Source organism: Ammospiza caudacuta, chromosome 20, assembly GCF_027887145.1.
Source record: "Ammospiza caudacuta isolate bAmmCau1 chromosome 20, bAmmCau1.pri, whole genome shotgun sequence".
In the NCBI taxonomy this organism is placed as follows: domain Eukaryota; kingdom Metazoa; phylum Chordata; class Aves; order Passeriformes; family Passerellidae; genus Ammospiza; species Ammospiza caudacuta.
The window spans coordinates 7,796,249-7,812,932 of NC_080612.1; the positions used below are offsets into that span (position 1 = coordinate 7,796,249).

The following is a 16,684-nucleotide window of genomic DNA, read 5'->3' on the forward strand; positions in this document are numbered from 1 at the left end:
GGAATTATTCTTATGCTTCCTTAGTTGCTATACACAAGATTGTTCCAGTCCAACAATTGTTTCCTTGAGCACTTACTTCCCAATACAGAGTTCTACTAAAAAATAAATAGACTTTATCACATTTTCAAACCCAACACTGTCACTTCCCCAAACAAACCCACCCTATTCTCAGTAATGAGGAGCAATACCCAGCCTGATTTACCTCCCCTTTCTATGGACAAAAATCACAACAGTCAGAACACCAAAGCTGTGTTAGTGGAATGGCTCCTGTGATGCAGATACCAGAATTATGTGCAGAAAAGCCTTCTGAAAATGGGCTACAAGTGAGTGGTAAGAGAAAAAAAAAGGTAAAAAAAGCAGAAAGAAGGTGCAGGAAAAAATGTAAAAGAACACAGAGGAGCAGAGTGTGGTCTGTGATGACCTGAGCTGTAAAACCACAGTACAGTGCAATTAGAACTTGACAAGTGATGCTGAAGCATTCCCTACCAGAGCTGATGTCTGCACTTGAGCACTGCCAGGTTCAAAGCACAGTTAGCAGGGTAAAACATTTTCTATCCTATTTTTCATCCTTTTGTGTTGCCTACATTCATATTTTCTGTATTATTCCTGCACCTCTGCATTTCCTCCTGACAGTTTGCATCCCCAGATCTCACACCTCAGCGTCTGACTCCAGTGATTCTCCCAAGCTGTGCTCAGCTGTTCCCACACAGATTTCTCTTGCTGCTTTCTAGGCTGCACAAAGTTCTCCTCAATTGCAGACACCCTGTAAGTGGAAATGACAGTTCCACTGTAATGGAGGGAGGTGGGATGTACAAACACAGATCCATGATGTTCCTCAAACTGAAGGAATTAAACAAGTTCAGGGCAGTTCAATTCCTGAGCAGATCATTTTCCAGAGTAAGTGTATATTAAATAGAATTTGCTTCGTGTCAATCACGTGCAAGCAGCAATTCCTAAATCCAGGGGCAGAAAGGGCCACAGGAAGTTTAAGAGCAACACAGAGCTCTTAAAAAAGGTATCATTTCCTCTCTCAAGGAAAACCTAACTCCAGCTTTGTCCAACTGGCCTTTCCACTGCAGTATATTAATTGAGACAAGTTCATCTGAGTGTCACTCAGTGTCCAAGAGCAGAGAAGGAAGCAGTGGTAGTAGAAACAATGGTTTTTATCAGAATGTATTTTTAGGGTCTCACAAACACGCAAGACATCTTAGAAATATTTCCTGTTTACACAGAGCTGTACTATCTGTGTGCAATGATACACTGCACATCCTGAGCTTAGCCAGCAATCAGAAATATATGGGAGTTAAATGAGGCTAGACTGGACAACATTCCTTGGATATATAGCTCCCATCTGAAAATTATTTCTTCAACAGCAGGAAGTTATGAAAAGTTATCCTCAGATGGAACCTGAGTGCAAATTTATATTAAAATATAGAAAATTTAAAATATGATGCATAACTTAGTAGATATTTCATAAAGGGGAAAGAGACACCTCAAATCACACCATGAAAATTCACTGTGAAAAAGTGAAATTAGAAGAACCTGCTCTCAAAAATTAAGAAGCAATGTCAAGTGGTCTGGGCATTTTTACAAGGAAAATGTCAAAACCTCAATGGGGAAGAGGGACAGAAAATGCAAAACCACAAGAGCATTTAATACTGGATTCATTGAAATAGGGAAAAAATAAGATGAATCTGCTTTGTCAAAGGAAAACCTGCATTTATCCTTGCTCTTCTTTTGCAGCCCAAGCCCTACCATAAATTGTAACTAATTTCCTCCTAAAATATTTTGTATCTGTGCATCAAACATGTCCAAAAGAGGCTCCTTGGAGAAAAGTTACAAATTAATCCTCCCCACCCAAACCAATCTGTTCCTCCTCAAAGTAACAGAGGCCAGGCACAACACTTCACTGCCAGGATTTATTTTAGAGGTACATGAAAAGAAAAACACATGAGTATAAAAACATTTCCAGTGATTACAACATCCAATTAAAAGTGTTCTAAGAAAAGAGAAATTTCATCAGAAATTGCATCATTACAGGTCATGGAATAGTTTGAAAAGCTACCATAGGTAACAGTAGTAAACAAAAGTGCCTCTGTGTGCATAATACTGAAGAAAGAAGTGCAGAGTTGTGTGCAGCATCCTCCTCACACACAAGCAGCTCCAATCCCAGCTGCTGGGGGCATTTTCTGGGAAGTCCTGTGGTTCAAAGGATCAGTTTACAAAATGCAGCTTCTGTGTCCAGTGACAGAGGGGTCTCAGCTCCCACAAGCACAAAGGATCTCGAGGGTCTGGCCCTGCAAAGAGGCTGCATGGCTCCCTCTGAGCTGCTCCTGCCCAGCAGATGCACCCTGCTTAGAAGAAACTGGATCTTGGTCCACAGTAAATTGCCAGCTGTGGGCTGGAATTCAAAGCCCACTGCTCTTTGGGCTCTCCACAGAATCTCCTTGCATGGAGAATGGTCAGAGAGTTACACCAGTGAAACCAGAGACAGCTCAGGAACTGCAGGAGGGACTGCAGTTCAAAGCAGGGGTTTGTCTGATGCCCTAATTGCCAAGAGAAGTCACATATCTGGAAGATTCAGTGCAAAACAAATTCTTGGGAGATCAGTATAAATGGGCAAACTGTTTCTAATATGGTTCCAAAGTGTAACAGGAATGTACAAACTGTAAACCTCAAGGCAGTGTTAATCCATGCAATGAACACAGTATCCTCTGAACCTGCCCTCACTACTCACCAAGTATTCCCAACAGCAAGCATCAAGCTGAGATACAACTAAAACCTCCAGAGGCCAAGTGTTCCTAAAGCCCCCTGAGCTACCTACCCAGAAACCTATGGCAGAGCTTCTACAGGACACAAACACCTGGACCTCAAAAGTTTTGTACAGTGAATGATAAAAGCAAAACAAATATCCTATCAAGCTGTTAACTTTCTATCTCAAAACAACCCTGAAAAAAATAAGGCTTTGAGAAAAAGAGCAAAAAGGAATCCACTCGGTTGTGAAGCAGAATTCCAGCATGAACATCCCAAACACTCCTTGCTCTTGCAGCTGAACCAAAGCTGCTCCTTTCCATCCCTGTGGGAGTGAGGAGGGACTGACTGTGCTCCCCACAGCTGGGGGGGAGCTGTGGGCACAGAGCAGGGGACACTCCAGGTGCTCTGGCCCAGCACTGCAGTCTGATTCTGTGGAATGTTTCCTATCCTTTCCAAAGATCTCTATTTCCCCATCCAGAAACAAGAGCCTTTCAGAAGCTAACTACCTTTCAGGTTCCCAAAGATACAGGAAATTTCTATTCCATCTCCACCCTCAAGTGCACAGGATACACAAAGGTCTGAGCACCTCTAGAAAAACACAAAGTTTGCAGACTGATTGTTATAAATTGAAGATATTTACAATTTTCAAAGATTATGCCAAATAATCAACCATGGGCTGCTCATCTATGCTAAAGCATTTCTCAACTTCTGCAAATTCCCTCAGAAGCTGTGGGATCCTGGCTCACTCCCAGCCAGGGACTGGTAAAAAAATGGGTTTATTTTACATTTTATAATGAGGGGAGTGAAGGCAATAGGCAAACTGCTTAATTGTTTTATAAAATAAGAATTTCAAAAATCAGGAATAGTGCATTTTGATAAATGTATTGCAATTTGGAAGAATCAGAAATTGAAAATCCTACAAAGAGTTTTTCAGTAAGGCATGAAGAGAAGGACCTACCAAAGGAGACTTTACACACTCCAAAGATTTTGTTTTTCATGTGACCTGCTGTCACTGGTGTTTCCCAAAAGGTAATTAGCTTACATCTGAAAGTCAAATAAAATTTCAAAACAAGCTAACTAGCTGTATCTAATAAATAATTTTTAAATAACTTCATTTAAACTCAAGATTTGGAAATCAATTATTAAGTGGTTACAGCATAGTAAATATTGCATTGTAAATAAAATATCCTCTACAAAAAAAGGAACAGGCCTAAAAAACCTATGAAACATTGCAACCTCCTTGGGTTAAATCATTGCATCAGAAATGTCTATCACCTTAAAACATACAGCATTCCTTAAGTGCTATTTTACAGTTCTCATCCAGTGCAAGAGAGTCACTCTCCCCAGAATAAAAATAACCATTTCCACAATAAATTATCTTCTACGAGCTTCCAAAGTTTCTGAACATTCCTACCTGTCTCACTCCATCTTCTAAGAGCAAAAGCTTACAATCACTAAGACATAAAGAATCATCTGACAGCTGAACCAGGACCATTAAATGCCCTTTCTATTTTCAGAATCACCATCTGATTTTGGATTGTCATGTTTCTGCAGCCAGCTGCACTCCTCCTCTGGCACATCGTCTTCTATGGGTGTTTGGCAAGACTGAATCTAGGAGAAAAACAGGATAAAAACCAAATTAATAATTCAAAATCACTGTGTTGCTCTGTATTATCCATACCATAATATAAAGATGCTGTAACAGGTACTCAGAGCAAATTCTTTTTAGCCAGGACACATCCTTTTAAAAATTCCTTATTCTGCCACTTTCCCAAGGATTAACACAGTTATGTTCAGATGCATATGAAAACAAATGAAGTAATAAAAAATAAATAACCACATCAACATTAATCAATGCTTCCTCCTAATGTATTACCTGAAAAGGTTCACTGATGCCAACTATTGAGTGCAGGTTATTGCTATAATAACAAAGCAAAAATTCTCCTCCCATCTTGGGTATTTCTGAAGCACTCATGTAAACCTGGCAAGAATAAGAACAGGCAATGAGCAATTTCCAGAGCAAAAAAAGTTTACAAAAAAGCCCTTCAGGGCACCATCAAAATCAGTATTTGCTATTTATAAGCACGTTTTAAAACATAAGCTAAAACGGATGGGGACAGAAATAACTCAGGAAACCATCTGAAAATTAAATCAGGGAAGAGAAGGAATATCCTTCACCATGTCAGGAGGCTGGATTGGTTCAGTGACAAGGGAGAAGGGACCCAGAGTGGCTGGAAGGGAAGGGCCAAAGGCAGAGAGCAGCAGAGGGAGTGGAGCTGCCTCCTGGTGGCAACAGCAGAGAAATCCACAAGCTTGGTTTGCTCCTGTCCCAAGAAGCCACCGTTCCCAATTTCAACTTCTATTTGCTCAGATAAGCATCTCTGGATATTTATCACTTGCATCAAAATAAGGTGTTCTTTGTTTTTTGGGGTTTTTTTTTTTGTTTGTTTTGTTTAAATCACTACTAGAAGGCTTTGTAGCAGACAGCAGTTTTTAAAGAAGGACCAAAACATTCAATAGGAAGAATCAGGAAGAGGGATCTTAATAATATTGTTCTCAATTAGCTTCAACTGGGAAGAGAATACAGAACTCCTCAAGTTGAGGGGAAGGGGATATGGAACAGACCTTCAATGGTACTCTATGGAAAACTACATTAAAAAGAAATACAACTGACTTCTTTGCTGTCACTGCAGGAGGAAATTTCATCATCTTGCACCCAAGCATAAGTAACATAATCCTTCACATGCCTGAAAGTCACCTGCGGAGAAAGATACAAACTATCAGCTTCCTGATGGAAACAAAAACCATACTACATGAAAAACAAAGTTGTGAGAGATGTTTACTGTTTCACTGAAGTAATTAAAACACTCTAAGGATCAAAACATTTTGGGGACATGCACACATCTTCTGTTTCTGGGAGGGTGGGACTGCTCTGGTCTCTCACTCTTCCATTGACTTTGATTTTTGTTGCATTTCCACAGCTTTTGCAACATTTTACTTCAATAAACAACCAGATTATTTTAGCAGAGAATTTAGAGGATGTGGAAGAACTCCCATGCTGCAGAGCTAAACTGTCAGCACACACAAACTAATGGCAATCACACAACTATTTCACAGAGTTCTGCACCAGCAAGAATCATGCTCTAAAACTCCCCAGGACCTCCTGCAGGCACATCCCCATCTTTGGTGAGGTAACATTACCTGGAAGAGCCCAATCCAGTCCCAAGCACTGCTGGGGAACTCAGGCACTGCGGAGTAGCGGATGAGAACGTCGTGCTCTGCACACCACTCACCCTCAGGGCTCAGCACAACCAGGGGCTCTGAGACAAGAGGCTTCATCTACACCAAAAAACAGAGTTTAAACTCAGTCAAGCCTGTCATTCTTTCAGTTATTCTTCTCTTCCACAACTGGACTCTTGAACTGACTGGAAATAACCTGACAACAATTTGCTGCCTTCACTATGATCAGAATGAAGCAGAGATTATGGTTTGGGAAATCAGCTGCTCTAAGGCAACACTGAGTAAAAGAAACTTTGTCTTAACAAAACTGGGAAGCACCTCAAGTTTGAAAGTTCCTGTGACAGGTTTGTGATCACTGATGCCATAGCTCATGTGACTGATGTAGTTATTCAGAGTAACAGAAATTTGGTTTTCCTCTTCAGGGAATTCCCCTTCTTTTGATGCCACCTTGCTGAGATTTTTCAGTTTCCATAGAATTCTGTCTGTCCATGCTGGCTTCCTTTTCTTCTCACTGCAAAAATGTAAGGTGAAAAGTGAAATGAGCAGAGAAACAAGCTGCCAAAAGCTAAGAATGCTGTGCAAAATCTACTCAGAGTTCAAAGACTGTGAGATACATATTAATAAAAGGAGGCAATCATATCCAAGCTTCATTTTACAGCTCTGATTAAAGGGTTTTACAAGCAATGTTTCCTTAATTTGAGCTCCATTCAGCACAGATCATGGATTCTGAAAGAGGAGTAAAATGAAGGGGAGAAGGACATTTCAGTGGGTTAGTTGGCTTCATACAGGAAATGATACTTTCTCCTAAAACCCTGTAAAAACATGCATGGATTTAGAGATAATACAACAGCTGTCCCAGGCTCCATACAGATATTCTGAGAAATGAGGGTGCAAACATAAGGAATGTGTAGGAAGAGTTTGAATGATGTTTGAAATTATTCAAGATATTTGAGAGCAAGTTTCTTTTAACAACACAAGACAGGACAAATTTGGGTAGCTTATGGTAACCACAGGTGCCACAGCAATGCTTTATTTAGAATTCTGTAAATTGTACCAGCCTGCATTTCAGGTTTGCAAGTTACTGCTGTCTCATAACAACAGGCTTTCAAAATTCCATAATCAAGGATGTTGTGCCTGCAACTGTACTTATCACAATGCTGAGTTTCCTTTTAAATCATAAATTACATCAGAAGACATGAGCCCTCTGTGGTTCTCTCTGTAGTGGGAAGAAGGCTTAACAGCAACTCTCTGGATGAGTGGATCACTTCAAATTGAAATGGAGAAAAGATCATACCCTATGGAAGGGGAATTAGAATGGACTGGATTGGATTATGAAAGTTAAAAGCAGGATGTGCAAGGAAAACTGTCAGTTTAATAACTTTAAATATCAAAACCAAGGCCATTTAGTTCAATGTTCAACATAATTTTGTTTTACCCCTTCCTACCTTTAATAAAGTGGAAAGATTTGAAATGACTAAGGGCCCTTATCCCACTTACTGCAGTAATTCTATAAATGAACAGAAATCTTTAGGAGATGCCAGATGTCTGCTCTGCTGTGCAGGAAATACCAAAAGAACAGCTTAAGGTAAAACACTCCCTGTTTCAGAGAAAATGGAATATTAGATGGGAAAGAAACCCTCAGAATTCACACTGAAGGAGTGTGAAAAATAAAATTCTCTGGGCTTCAGTAAAAGCAACTGCAGAAATAAAAATTAACTTTTGCAGGGTGCTTGCCTTGAGGTCTTGCTGCTCACCCCACCTGAGCAAAGTCTCTCTGGTAGCTGGAACAGCAGCAGGATGCACACAGAATGTGTAACCACACTTTTGGTTCTCTAATCAGACAATACAGACAACCAGGCTGTGAATAATTTGTATAATGTCTAGGTTTGGATTATTTAAAGTATATTTTTAAGATGGATTTACTGCTGGGCCCATTACATCTTGTTATATTAAATTAGGAAGTAAAATGTCTTGGGTCTACATAAATAAACTTCCAATATTAAGTGCAACAGCAGAGTAGATAACACTGCAGCTTTCAGACAGGTTAAGAAAATTCCTAAAGAAAATCAGCTGTCATCTGATTTTCAAATATTTCACAAAAATCAGAGCAAAAGCTCAGATGGAGCCTTGTTTTGATTCTGAAATATTAAAATCACTACAAAATTCAGAAAGTTCTCTTCTTACTTAAACCAAAACAGGGACTTCTGTTCTCTGGAAGTAAAGAAAAAGATCATTACAAAACCCTGTTTGGACAGGAACTTATCCTTCTGTGGAAACATAAGACTAATACTTAACAAACACACTTCAATATCACAGAAAAACTTTGGAAATTTAAGATACTCCACCTTCAACTTAAATTAATCAATAAAGACAAATATACATTAATTTTCAAATAGCAGCATATCAAATGAAATGCTTAAACAGAGAAGGGAAGCAAAAATGTCAGACAATTATTATTTTGCTCCTTTTTGACAACCAATGAGCACTTTTAGTAGGAAAGAACAAAACAGAAGCAGCTTAAACAAGTGCTCATTTATTTTGTTAATCTGGTCTTCCCAAAAAAGCAGCTGGGTTGTTTCATTACTTCCCTCATACAATCAGCAGACCCCAGCTTCTTCAGCCAAAAATATTCATTTATTCAGATTTGATCAATCCAAGCCTAACAGAACAGCTCAACAGCCCCTCAATAGTGCACACAGGAAATTCAGGTTTGCTGATTACTAAAGTGATATTTAACCAAGCACCATAATCTCTCTCCTGTTCCACATCTAAACTCATTTTATCTTTTACCTTGTGTCATAGACATCTGAGTAAAGGTCAAACTTGTAGGTGGGCTTAAAGTGCAGAGGACCCTCTTTGAATTCCTTCAGAAATTCTTCCTTCTTTTTTGCCATATTTAACTGCAGAAATAAAAAGTAACTTTTAAATATTCTGTTTAAAAAATCAGAGCTTAAAGGATGAGTGGAAAAGCATCCTCTAAGAATTCAACATTGCAGTCAGTACAACATTGGAAAGGTAAATTCAGAAGGGCCTCTTTGTTATAGCCAGAACTCTTGACACAATCCATCTAAAAGTTTAGAGGCAATTCTACCCAAAACATCCAGAATAATGTTGTCTTAAAAAGAATTATTGGGAGAAGAGGAGAGATAAAGGTGAAGAACAACTGACAAGACAAGAAGTTCAAAGAAATCTTCAGTCAAACATGAGTATTGTAAATGAGTAAGAAACTGCACAAAAGCAGAAAAAGTTTGCAAAGAACATGAGGGGCTTATGACCACCTCATGTTCCACCTCATGACTGCTCTGAGTTTGTGTTCTTTAACAGAAATCAGAAGCTCAAGGTGTAATTTAACTACCACGTTGTGTTTGTGTGCATTAAAACTAAAATCAAACTCCCAAAGAGACTGAGCCAACCCACCTGGTCCTTTTCCCAGAGCAGACTGAAACGTTTGTTATTGATTGATTCTCTGACAAAGTGTATCCCATAATCTGCTATCCGGAAGTTTAGGTCTCCAAACCAGAAGAGAAGCCTTAAAACCAAACCAAGATGCATCAAACAAGGAAAATTTATATGAATCTACTAACTCAAGGGAAGAATTTGACAGAATGTTAGCCATTACACTAATTAGGTGCTCTAATCACTTTTATTACTTAATGCAAACAGCTTTAACACAAACATTAAGTAGCTATAGATAAGCTTACAAAGGGGCAACCTGCTGCTAAACAAAAAAAAAATTGAAGTAATTGAAACACTAAGTCCCTTGCATTCCAGCTGCTTGCTTATTGCTGCCTGAATATTAACTTCTGCATCTTACATCTCTGAACATTTAACAGCAACCTAAAGGATTTTTGGTATAAACAGGCTTTAGCTTCTAAAGCTTTCCTGCATGACATGTAGTCTATATGCTAACAACTGAATGTAATTAGAGACTGGAAGAGAACAGTCTTGTAAAACAGACATCTGTCTTTCAGGTTATCTTTCCCTCCCAGAGTTCAGGGTCAAGGCTGAAGGGACATATAAAATAAAATGATAGATGAAAAATCCAAACCCAAAACTCTTCAGTGCAAGAAGACATAAATAGATAATAGATAATAGATAGAAATAACACAGAACTGAGTGAACAACTCACTCATGATCCCAGGGACTTGGAATACCATCTCCTTCAAACTGCATTTCCAGAATTTTCTCAAAGTCATCCAGTCTCTGCTCAGTGTTCTCTATGTGAGCTGGCAGGTGGCAGTTCATGAAGCAGATCGTGCGCCCAAACAGGGACAGGCGGACACTGACTCCTCCTTTGTTCCCCTGCCATGGGAGATGAACAACATTCCCTGAAACTTTCCTGCAAATGGAACTGACACCACCTACAACCTTTTAAATCTTGCAATTAAGACTTAAATCAGTACCATTTATTTCTACACAACTTGTTGCGCATCAGCAAATAAACTGAAATCTGAAATTCCGGTCTGTGCTGCACATGAGGTTCAAACAAATGAGTTTGCTTGTCAGGTAATTAATTTTTAATGAAGCCACACCCTCCCTGTGCCAGCAGGGCCCGTGGAGAGGCACAGGGCACAGCAGGGAGCAGTCCTTACCCAGTAGCCGAAGAGGCCCGTGCGGGTGTAGTGGGTGTGGATGTCCCGGATGAAGGGAAGGTGCGCGTGCTTCACAAAGATCAGGAGCAGCAGCCCCTGCATGCGAACCGAGGAGAGCTGGGAGACAGAAAACAAGGAATGGTCACTTCCAGGAGCTCCTTGGCTTTACCTCACAGGAGCTTTTAGGTGAAGAAGGCCACAGCAGAAGTCATGCAATTCCCTCACCAAGTCTGGCCTCGATACTGGGACACAGAAATTGCAGATTCACTTCATGTGAAAAACATATTCCACATAAACAATTCTGATCAATTCCTCAGCAGTTCCAACATTATATTTCACTCTGAAGTCACCCTCAGAACATGCACCTGCCCAAACCTCTTTAAAGACTTTTCCTCTGCGTCACCAACCTCTTGTTTCTGCCTGTAAGAATCCTATTCATGAAGGACCAAATCCTTCACTTTTCATTAAAAGCTTTAGAACTCACACCTACAAGTCCTCCAACAGCAGCAGCTTTTTCAAACTGAAGCACCCTTGAGCAGATCATTAAATATTCTAAATGCCTTCAAAAGCACAGCAGTCAATTCCAGGCATCTGCAAAAACAATGAGCTGCAAACAGCAGAAACTCCTGCCTTGCAGTGCCTGTAAAATCTCATTTACCAAACACTTAGAGAGCACTTAAGACACGGGGTTTTTGTGGTTTGGGGTTTTTTTTGTGTGTGTGGAAACTGTCTAATAAAGATGTTCTTCATTGAACATTTATGGACTTTACAATGATCCTGGCATGAGACACAAAATTCATTGTGTTTTAATGATCATGGTTCAATTTAAAATACAGGCATTGAAATACATTAACTGTAGTTCAATTTTATGCTGGATTAATTTAGAAAAAGACTGCATTAGAATAAATCTGACTATTCAACTGCTGGAGAAGCACAAAAAATTCAGCCCAAAATTTAAAACAGAATTCCTCCTTTGTCTCCCTATCTACACAATTAAACTATTTCAGAATATATTTTAATGTTTTCATTGTCCTTGAACCCAACAAAATACCCCACAGAATACTGAAACAATGGACTGCAATCACTAATGATGCATAAATATTTTAGTAGTCAGCATTCTCCTTCCCATAATCACATTCATGAGGCACCAAGATCTTCCAGTCCCTTTATTATTTATTTGCTTTATTTCACTTTGCTGAGTCCCCAGAGGTTTCTCAAGATCCCCAGGACCTGAACACAACAAGGCAGCACTGGAAGCAGGACCAGTCCCACCAGCCCTCAGAGCCAAATCAAGCACAGCCCTTGCACAGAGGGAACAGGATCCTGGTGGGAGAATGGACCGTGACCAACAGAACACTCTGAAAACAGAGCCTGCTACTGAGGGGACAGAATGTCCCAAGGGTGACACCTCTCCCTCAGCACAGGTCAGCCAAGGGGTGAGTGCTCCTCTCCTGCTCAGCCAAATTCCTGCCTGAGTCCTGGGCTGACCTTTCCTTGCTGCCTGCTTTGATTCTGACCCGGCCTGACAGCTCCCCCTTATTACTGCAGCCAATCGAGTCCTGCTGGAAGCCATTAGGTGGCAGCAGCCACTCATTAGTGTGCTCCAAACTGCCTCTGTAATAAATTAGAATGCAAAATCAGCCAGGCATACCAGCAGGAATTCTTTTAACTGTGTGGATACAGGGCCTGAATGTCAGCCCACGGCCAGATTTGGAATTTTTATCAGCAATGACTTAGGCCAGAGTGAACAATGTGGGTTTTTCTCCTTTTTGTAATTCCCAATGGGTCCTTTGTTTTGTTTAATTACAATTAAAAGAACAGCACAACTACTGAGTCTGATTAGCATGCAGATAATGCAATCACCTCAGCAAAATCAGCCAGAAATAGTGCTTGGTTTAGAAAATCACTACAAAAGGCTTTTAATTTCTCTTTACTAGAGAAATCCAGGATATCTTCCTACATTTACTGTTGGCATTATTAAAATATTGAGTACTTTAGCTGCTCTTATGTCCCTGATATTACCCCAAAATCTTATCATTTAAATTCCTATATAATGCTATAGGTCTTCAACCAAAAAATCAAGTCCTCATGTAAATATAAATATATACACCCATGAAAATCCTGTTTTACACATATGGAATTTACTTTCACCTGCAAATAAACTGGGAAAAAGAAAAAAAAAACAAGATAAAGGAGTCTTACCAATCTTAATGCAAATCACTACAAAAGGCTTTTAATTTCTCTTTACTAGAGAAATCCAGGATATCTTCCTATATTTATTGTTAGCATTATTAAAATACCCAGTACTTTAGCTGCTCTTATGACCCCAAAATCTTATCATTTAAATTCCCATATAATGCTATAGGTCTTCAACCAAAAAATCAAGTCCTCATGTAAATATATACACCCATGAAAATCCTGTTTTACACATATGGAATTTACTTTCACCTGCAAATAAACTGGGAAAAAAAAAAAAAAGAAACAAGATAAAAGAGCCTTACCAATGTCAATGAAAATCACTGCCATTGCTTGGGATATTTATAGTGCAAGACTACATTAGAAGCATCACAATACAGTTCCCCAATACTGCACAGAGCAAAAAACTTTTCTACAAACAAGAGAGAGATAAAGATATTGTGGCCACAAGAAATCTGCTGTTCAGTATGAGTTCACATCACATGAAAAACAGGAAAACACAGGTGTGATGAAGAATCACCTCTACCATATATGTACCTATGGAAGTGACAGACACCTGCAAAAACACCATCAACTTCTCTTTTATGGATAATCTGAGGGAAAAAATTAAGACTTTTACTTCAATGCTGTGACATTTAAGAGTGATGTAAATAATTACCTTGACATATCCCAAGGGAGACAAGACAGTCATGAAAAAAATGCTCCATGGATCATCAAATGCCAAGTCAGACAGAAATTTTGTGATTCTTGAATTCACCTCCTGTAAGCTGAATACATCACAATTACTCACATTGCACCAGTTGGTTGGGACAGAATTCATAGGAGCTTTGCAGAACACAGACCCCAGAAAATTCTTGCAGTTCAGTTCCTCATTCAAGCAGTTTAACCCACACACAGATCTAACACATCTGACACTGAGTAAAACAAAATTAAAGGAGGTTATATACACCTGAAGATAGAGTTTAAGACAATGCCAGACTCAAGATGTGTTATAAAAACCTAATTGTCAGGACTTCAGAATTTCAACATAGTTTGGAAAATACAGTGGCAGATCGTGCCTAACGTGCTTGCACTAATTCCCTTAAAACATGCTGAATTTCCAACAACTTTCATATCAAAATGAACAAGCTAACAAAAAAGCAGCAGTCCCAACTTTTTGCGTGTTTAGAAAAGATATTTTGCATTCTGTCACTACACAGCAGCAGCTATAAATCTATAGCTATAAATCACAGCAAATAATAGCAACTGCTATAAATCATCTCTGTTCTAAGTTAGTCAGGCTAAGTTAGTCTTCACCCTCTGGTAGCAGTAGTGTTAAACCATCTCCCAGGCAGTGATTCACACCACACAGTTCAAAACAGACCATGCTGAGACCCAGCAGTTTTGCAATAAACTCCCAAAGCAAGTTGTGGCATATCACTCACCCTATAACGTACATGTCCGTGGTGGGTTCCAGCGAGTTGAGCTGAAGCAAACTTGTGACATCAGGAGGCGGAGAAGCTGTGCCCACATTCCAGGTAACTAAATGTAATCTAGAAACAAACAGAAACCACACAAAACCAATGCTAAAATTGAAATGTGGACAGGCAACAAACTCTAAGAAGATTCTTGAGTTGATGAAAAGCGATAGAAGTTCCATTTGCCGGCCCCATCACTGCTACAAAAACAACCAACTGCAAAACCTGAATTCTTGCCCCTTATCCTTCATCTTTTTGCCCCAGATGAGGAAAGCTTCATCCAGAGTGCGGGACACCTCCTCGTGGATCTCGTCGTCGGAGCTGATGTCCTCCACGCAGGCCATGAGCTGGGCCACCCTGTGCCGGAGCTGCAGGCGCCCGCTGGAGCCGGTGCTGCTCAGGCTGCCCGAGCGGCTGCGGCCCCGCTCCGCCTCGGCCAGGGAGAGCCCCAGAGCCGCGTCCTCGCTGCTCAGCGATGCCATCGGCTCCCGGTCACCGCTACACCCTGAAGGACTGGCCCATTAAAGCCAAGAGATTGATCAGGGTTCTCCAGATCCAGCATTCAAAAGGACAAATGGAGGTGCAGCAATGCTGGAAAAAAAAACCCAAACCTGTGGTGTTCCCACCGCGCTGGCTGGGCTGTTACAAAAGCTGCAATTCACACGGTGAATTGGTTTTTTTCATAATAGATTTAACGTGGTTAATTCGACGAGCTCAGGGTTTAAAAGAATTTATTGTTGATTTGAATCGATCATGTGCCTGTCTGCAGGCGAGGAGAAATGTAATCTCCAGCTCCCAAAAGTTCTGAGCAGAACCAAGCAAAGCCACTGACTCTCAACATTCACGTCACAGCTGTTTCTTTACAAAATGGTTATTTTGGTAATAGAGCTTCTAAAAAGAGATTCACTTTATTGTCAGTCTTGTTACATGACAGAGAGGCTTAAAAGAAATTGTTAATTTTCCATCATCTTAAGAGTTCTATAATGACCTTATAAACACTGATAATTAGTGAACCCCATCAATACACCCATTATTAAGGCTGTGGTTTTATCCCACAATCAAATGCCTGCTCAAGGTGACGTATACAGAAATGGATACAGAAAAGCTGGAAAACAACCTTGCACAATAGATTAAAATGATACATAATTTTCCTCACTAATAGGGTATCTTTGTAAGGCTATGCTAAAGTCACACAGAAGCTACTCCAAAACAAATTTCTAGGGGAAAGAAAAATGTAGGTAGGTGCAGATCTAATTTTGCCACCGGAGATGGCACTTGGGAACACTCTCCAGTTACTAATTTTGTAAGACAATTACCTGATTAAACAAAACTGAAATAATGTTGAAGCCATCAGTCATTACAGACAGAAATTCAATTCCTCAAGGTGCCCAGTGACCACAGCACTGACAAAAACAATCTCAGAGGTAGAAACAAACACTGTCCTAAATACAAGCAACCTACTAAAGTCATTATTTAGCATCACCGCTGCTAATGCTCAAATGACTCAATAGCGGAGAATTTCTCAGGGTCACAGTGCTCATAATAAAGCCTTCAAAGGATTTTTAAGACATTTGAGCTCTTGTCAGCCTTGTTAGTTTGGCTGTTTAAATTTTCCTGTCGCAGGCTGTTACCAAATCCCATCTAAGCAGGTTTCTGTAGGGAAGGGATCGAATCCGGACAGAACACCGACAGAGAGTGAAGAAACATTGTAAAAACACCGTAAAAGCAGAAATTCGGTGTTTACTCAAGCTTGTTCTTCCTCAGGGAAAGTGACAATTTCTTGACAGCCGGTCTGTGACAGAAGTGCAGATGCTCGTGCCCTCACAACACATTAACAGAGCTCCGGGAAGTCCCGAACACCCCGAAATGCCCCATAAACCTCCCTGAACCACCTTCCACACCAGAAAATCAGCTTTTCTCCTCTATTTCATATGACTACGCCACGCCGCCAGTTTGTGTAATTCTGCGCTAATAAGCACGCACACAAACACAAGTTTCGCTAATTCTCGCTCATTTACGTAACCGCTCGCGGCCACTTTTCGGAGCCGCCCTCAGCCCCGCGCCCCTCCGCGCCCACCACTCACCTCAACTCCTTGCTGGGAAGGCCCGCGGTCTCCATGCCCGGGGGTTCTCGCAGGGAAGCGCTGCCCGAGGGACGGGGAAAGGGCCGGCGGAGCCCCCGGCTCTCCCCTCGCTCGGCCCGGCCCGGCCGCGGCCTCCGCGCCGCCCTCAGCGCTCCGCGCCCATCGGCGCGCGTGACGGGGGCGGGCACGCGCCGCGCCACGGCGCCCCCTGGCGGCCGGGAGGACCCACAGCGGCCTGAGGGCGGCACCGAGACCTCCCCGTCCTCAAAAAACCCCTCCAAAAACAAACAAAAAAAAAACCCCAAACATCCAACCCCCCCCAAAAAAACCCCAAAAGCAAACAAAAAAAAAACCCAGAAAA

At 40.8% G+C, this 16,684-nt stretch overlaps 1 protein-coding gene across 2 annotated transcripts; it reads right to left on the bottom strand.

Annotated features, from left to right (window-relative positions):
* Window positions 1–1,905: 1,905 nt before the first annotated feature.
* On the bottom strand, window positions 1,906–16,461 carry INPP5K (inositol polyphosphate-5-phosphatase K). Of its 2 annotated transcripts, XM_058818002.1 has the most exons (13): window positions 16,324–16,461; window positions 14,207–14,314; window positions 13,441–13,549; window positions 10,587–10,703; window positions 10,124–10,296; window positions 9,412–9,523; window positions 8,785–8,894; window positions 8,179–8,205; window positions 6,313–6,505; window positions 5,956–6,093; window positions 5,429–5,512; window positions 4,631–4,735; window positions 1,906–4,365 (listed from the first exon to the last, which is right to left on the bottom strand). In XM_058818002.1, exons 1-13 carry the CDS (start codon window positions 16,356–16,358, stop codon window positions 4,249–4,251), a joined length of 1,428 nt encoding a protein of 475 aa, XP_058673985.1. In that variant the 5' UTR covers window positions 16,359–16,461; the 3' UTR covers window positions 1,906–4,248. The 2 variants fall into 2 exon arrangements, with proteins under 2 accessions (XP_058673985.1, XP_058673986.1); XM_058818003.1 differs by lacking the exon at window positions 8,179–8,205.
* Window positions 16,462–16,684: the final 223 nt, after the last annotated feature.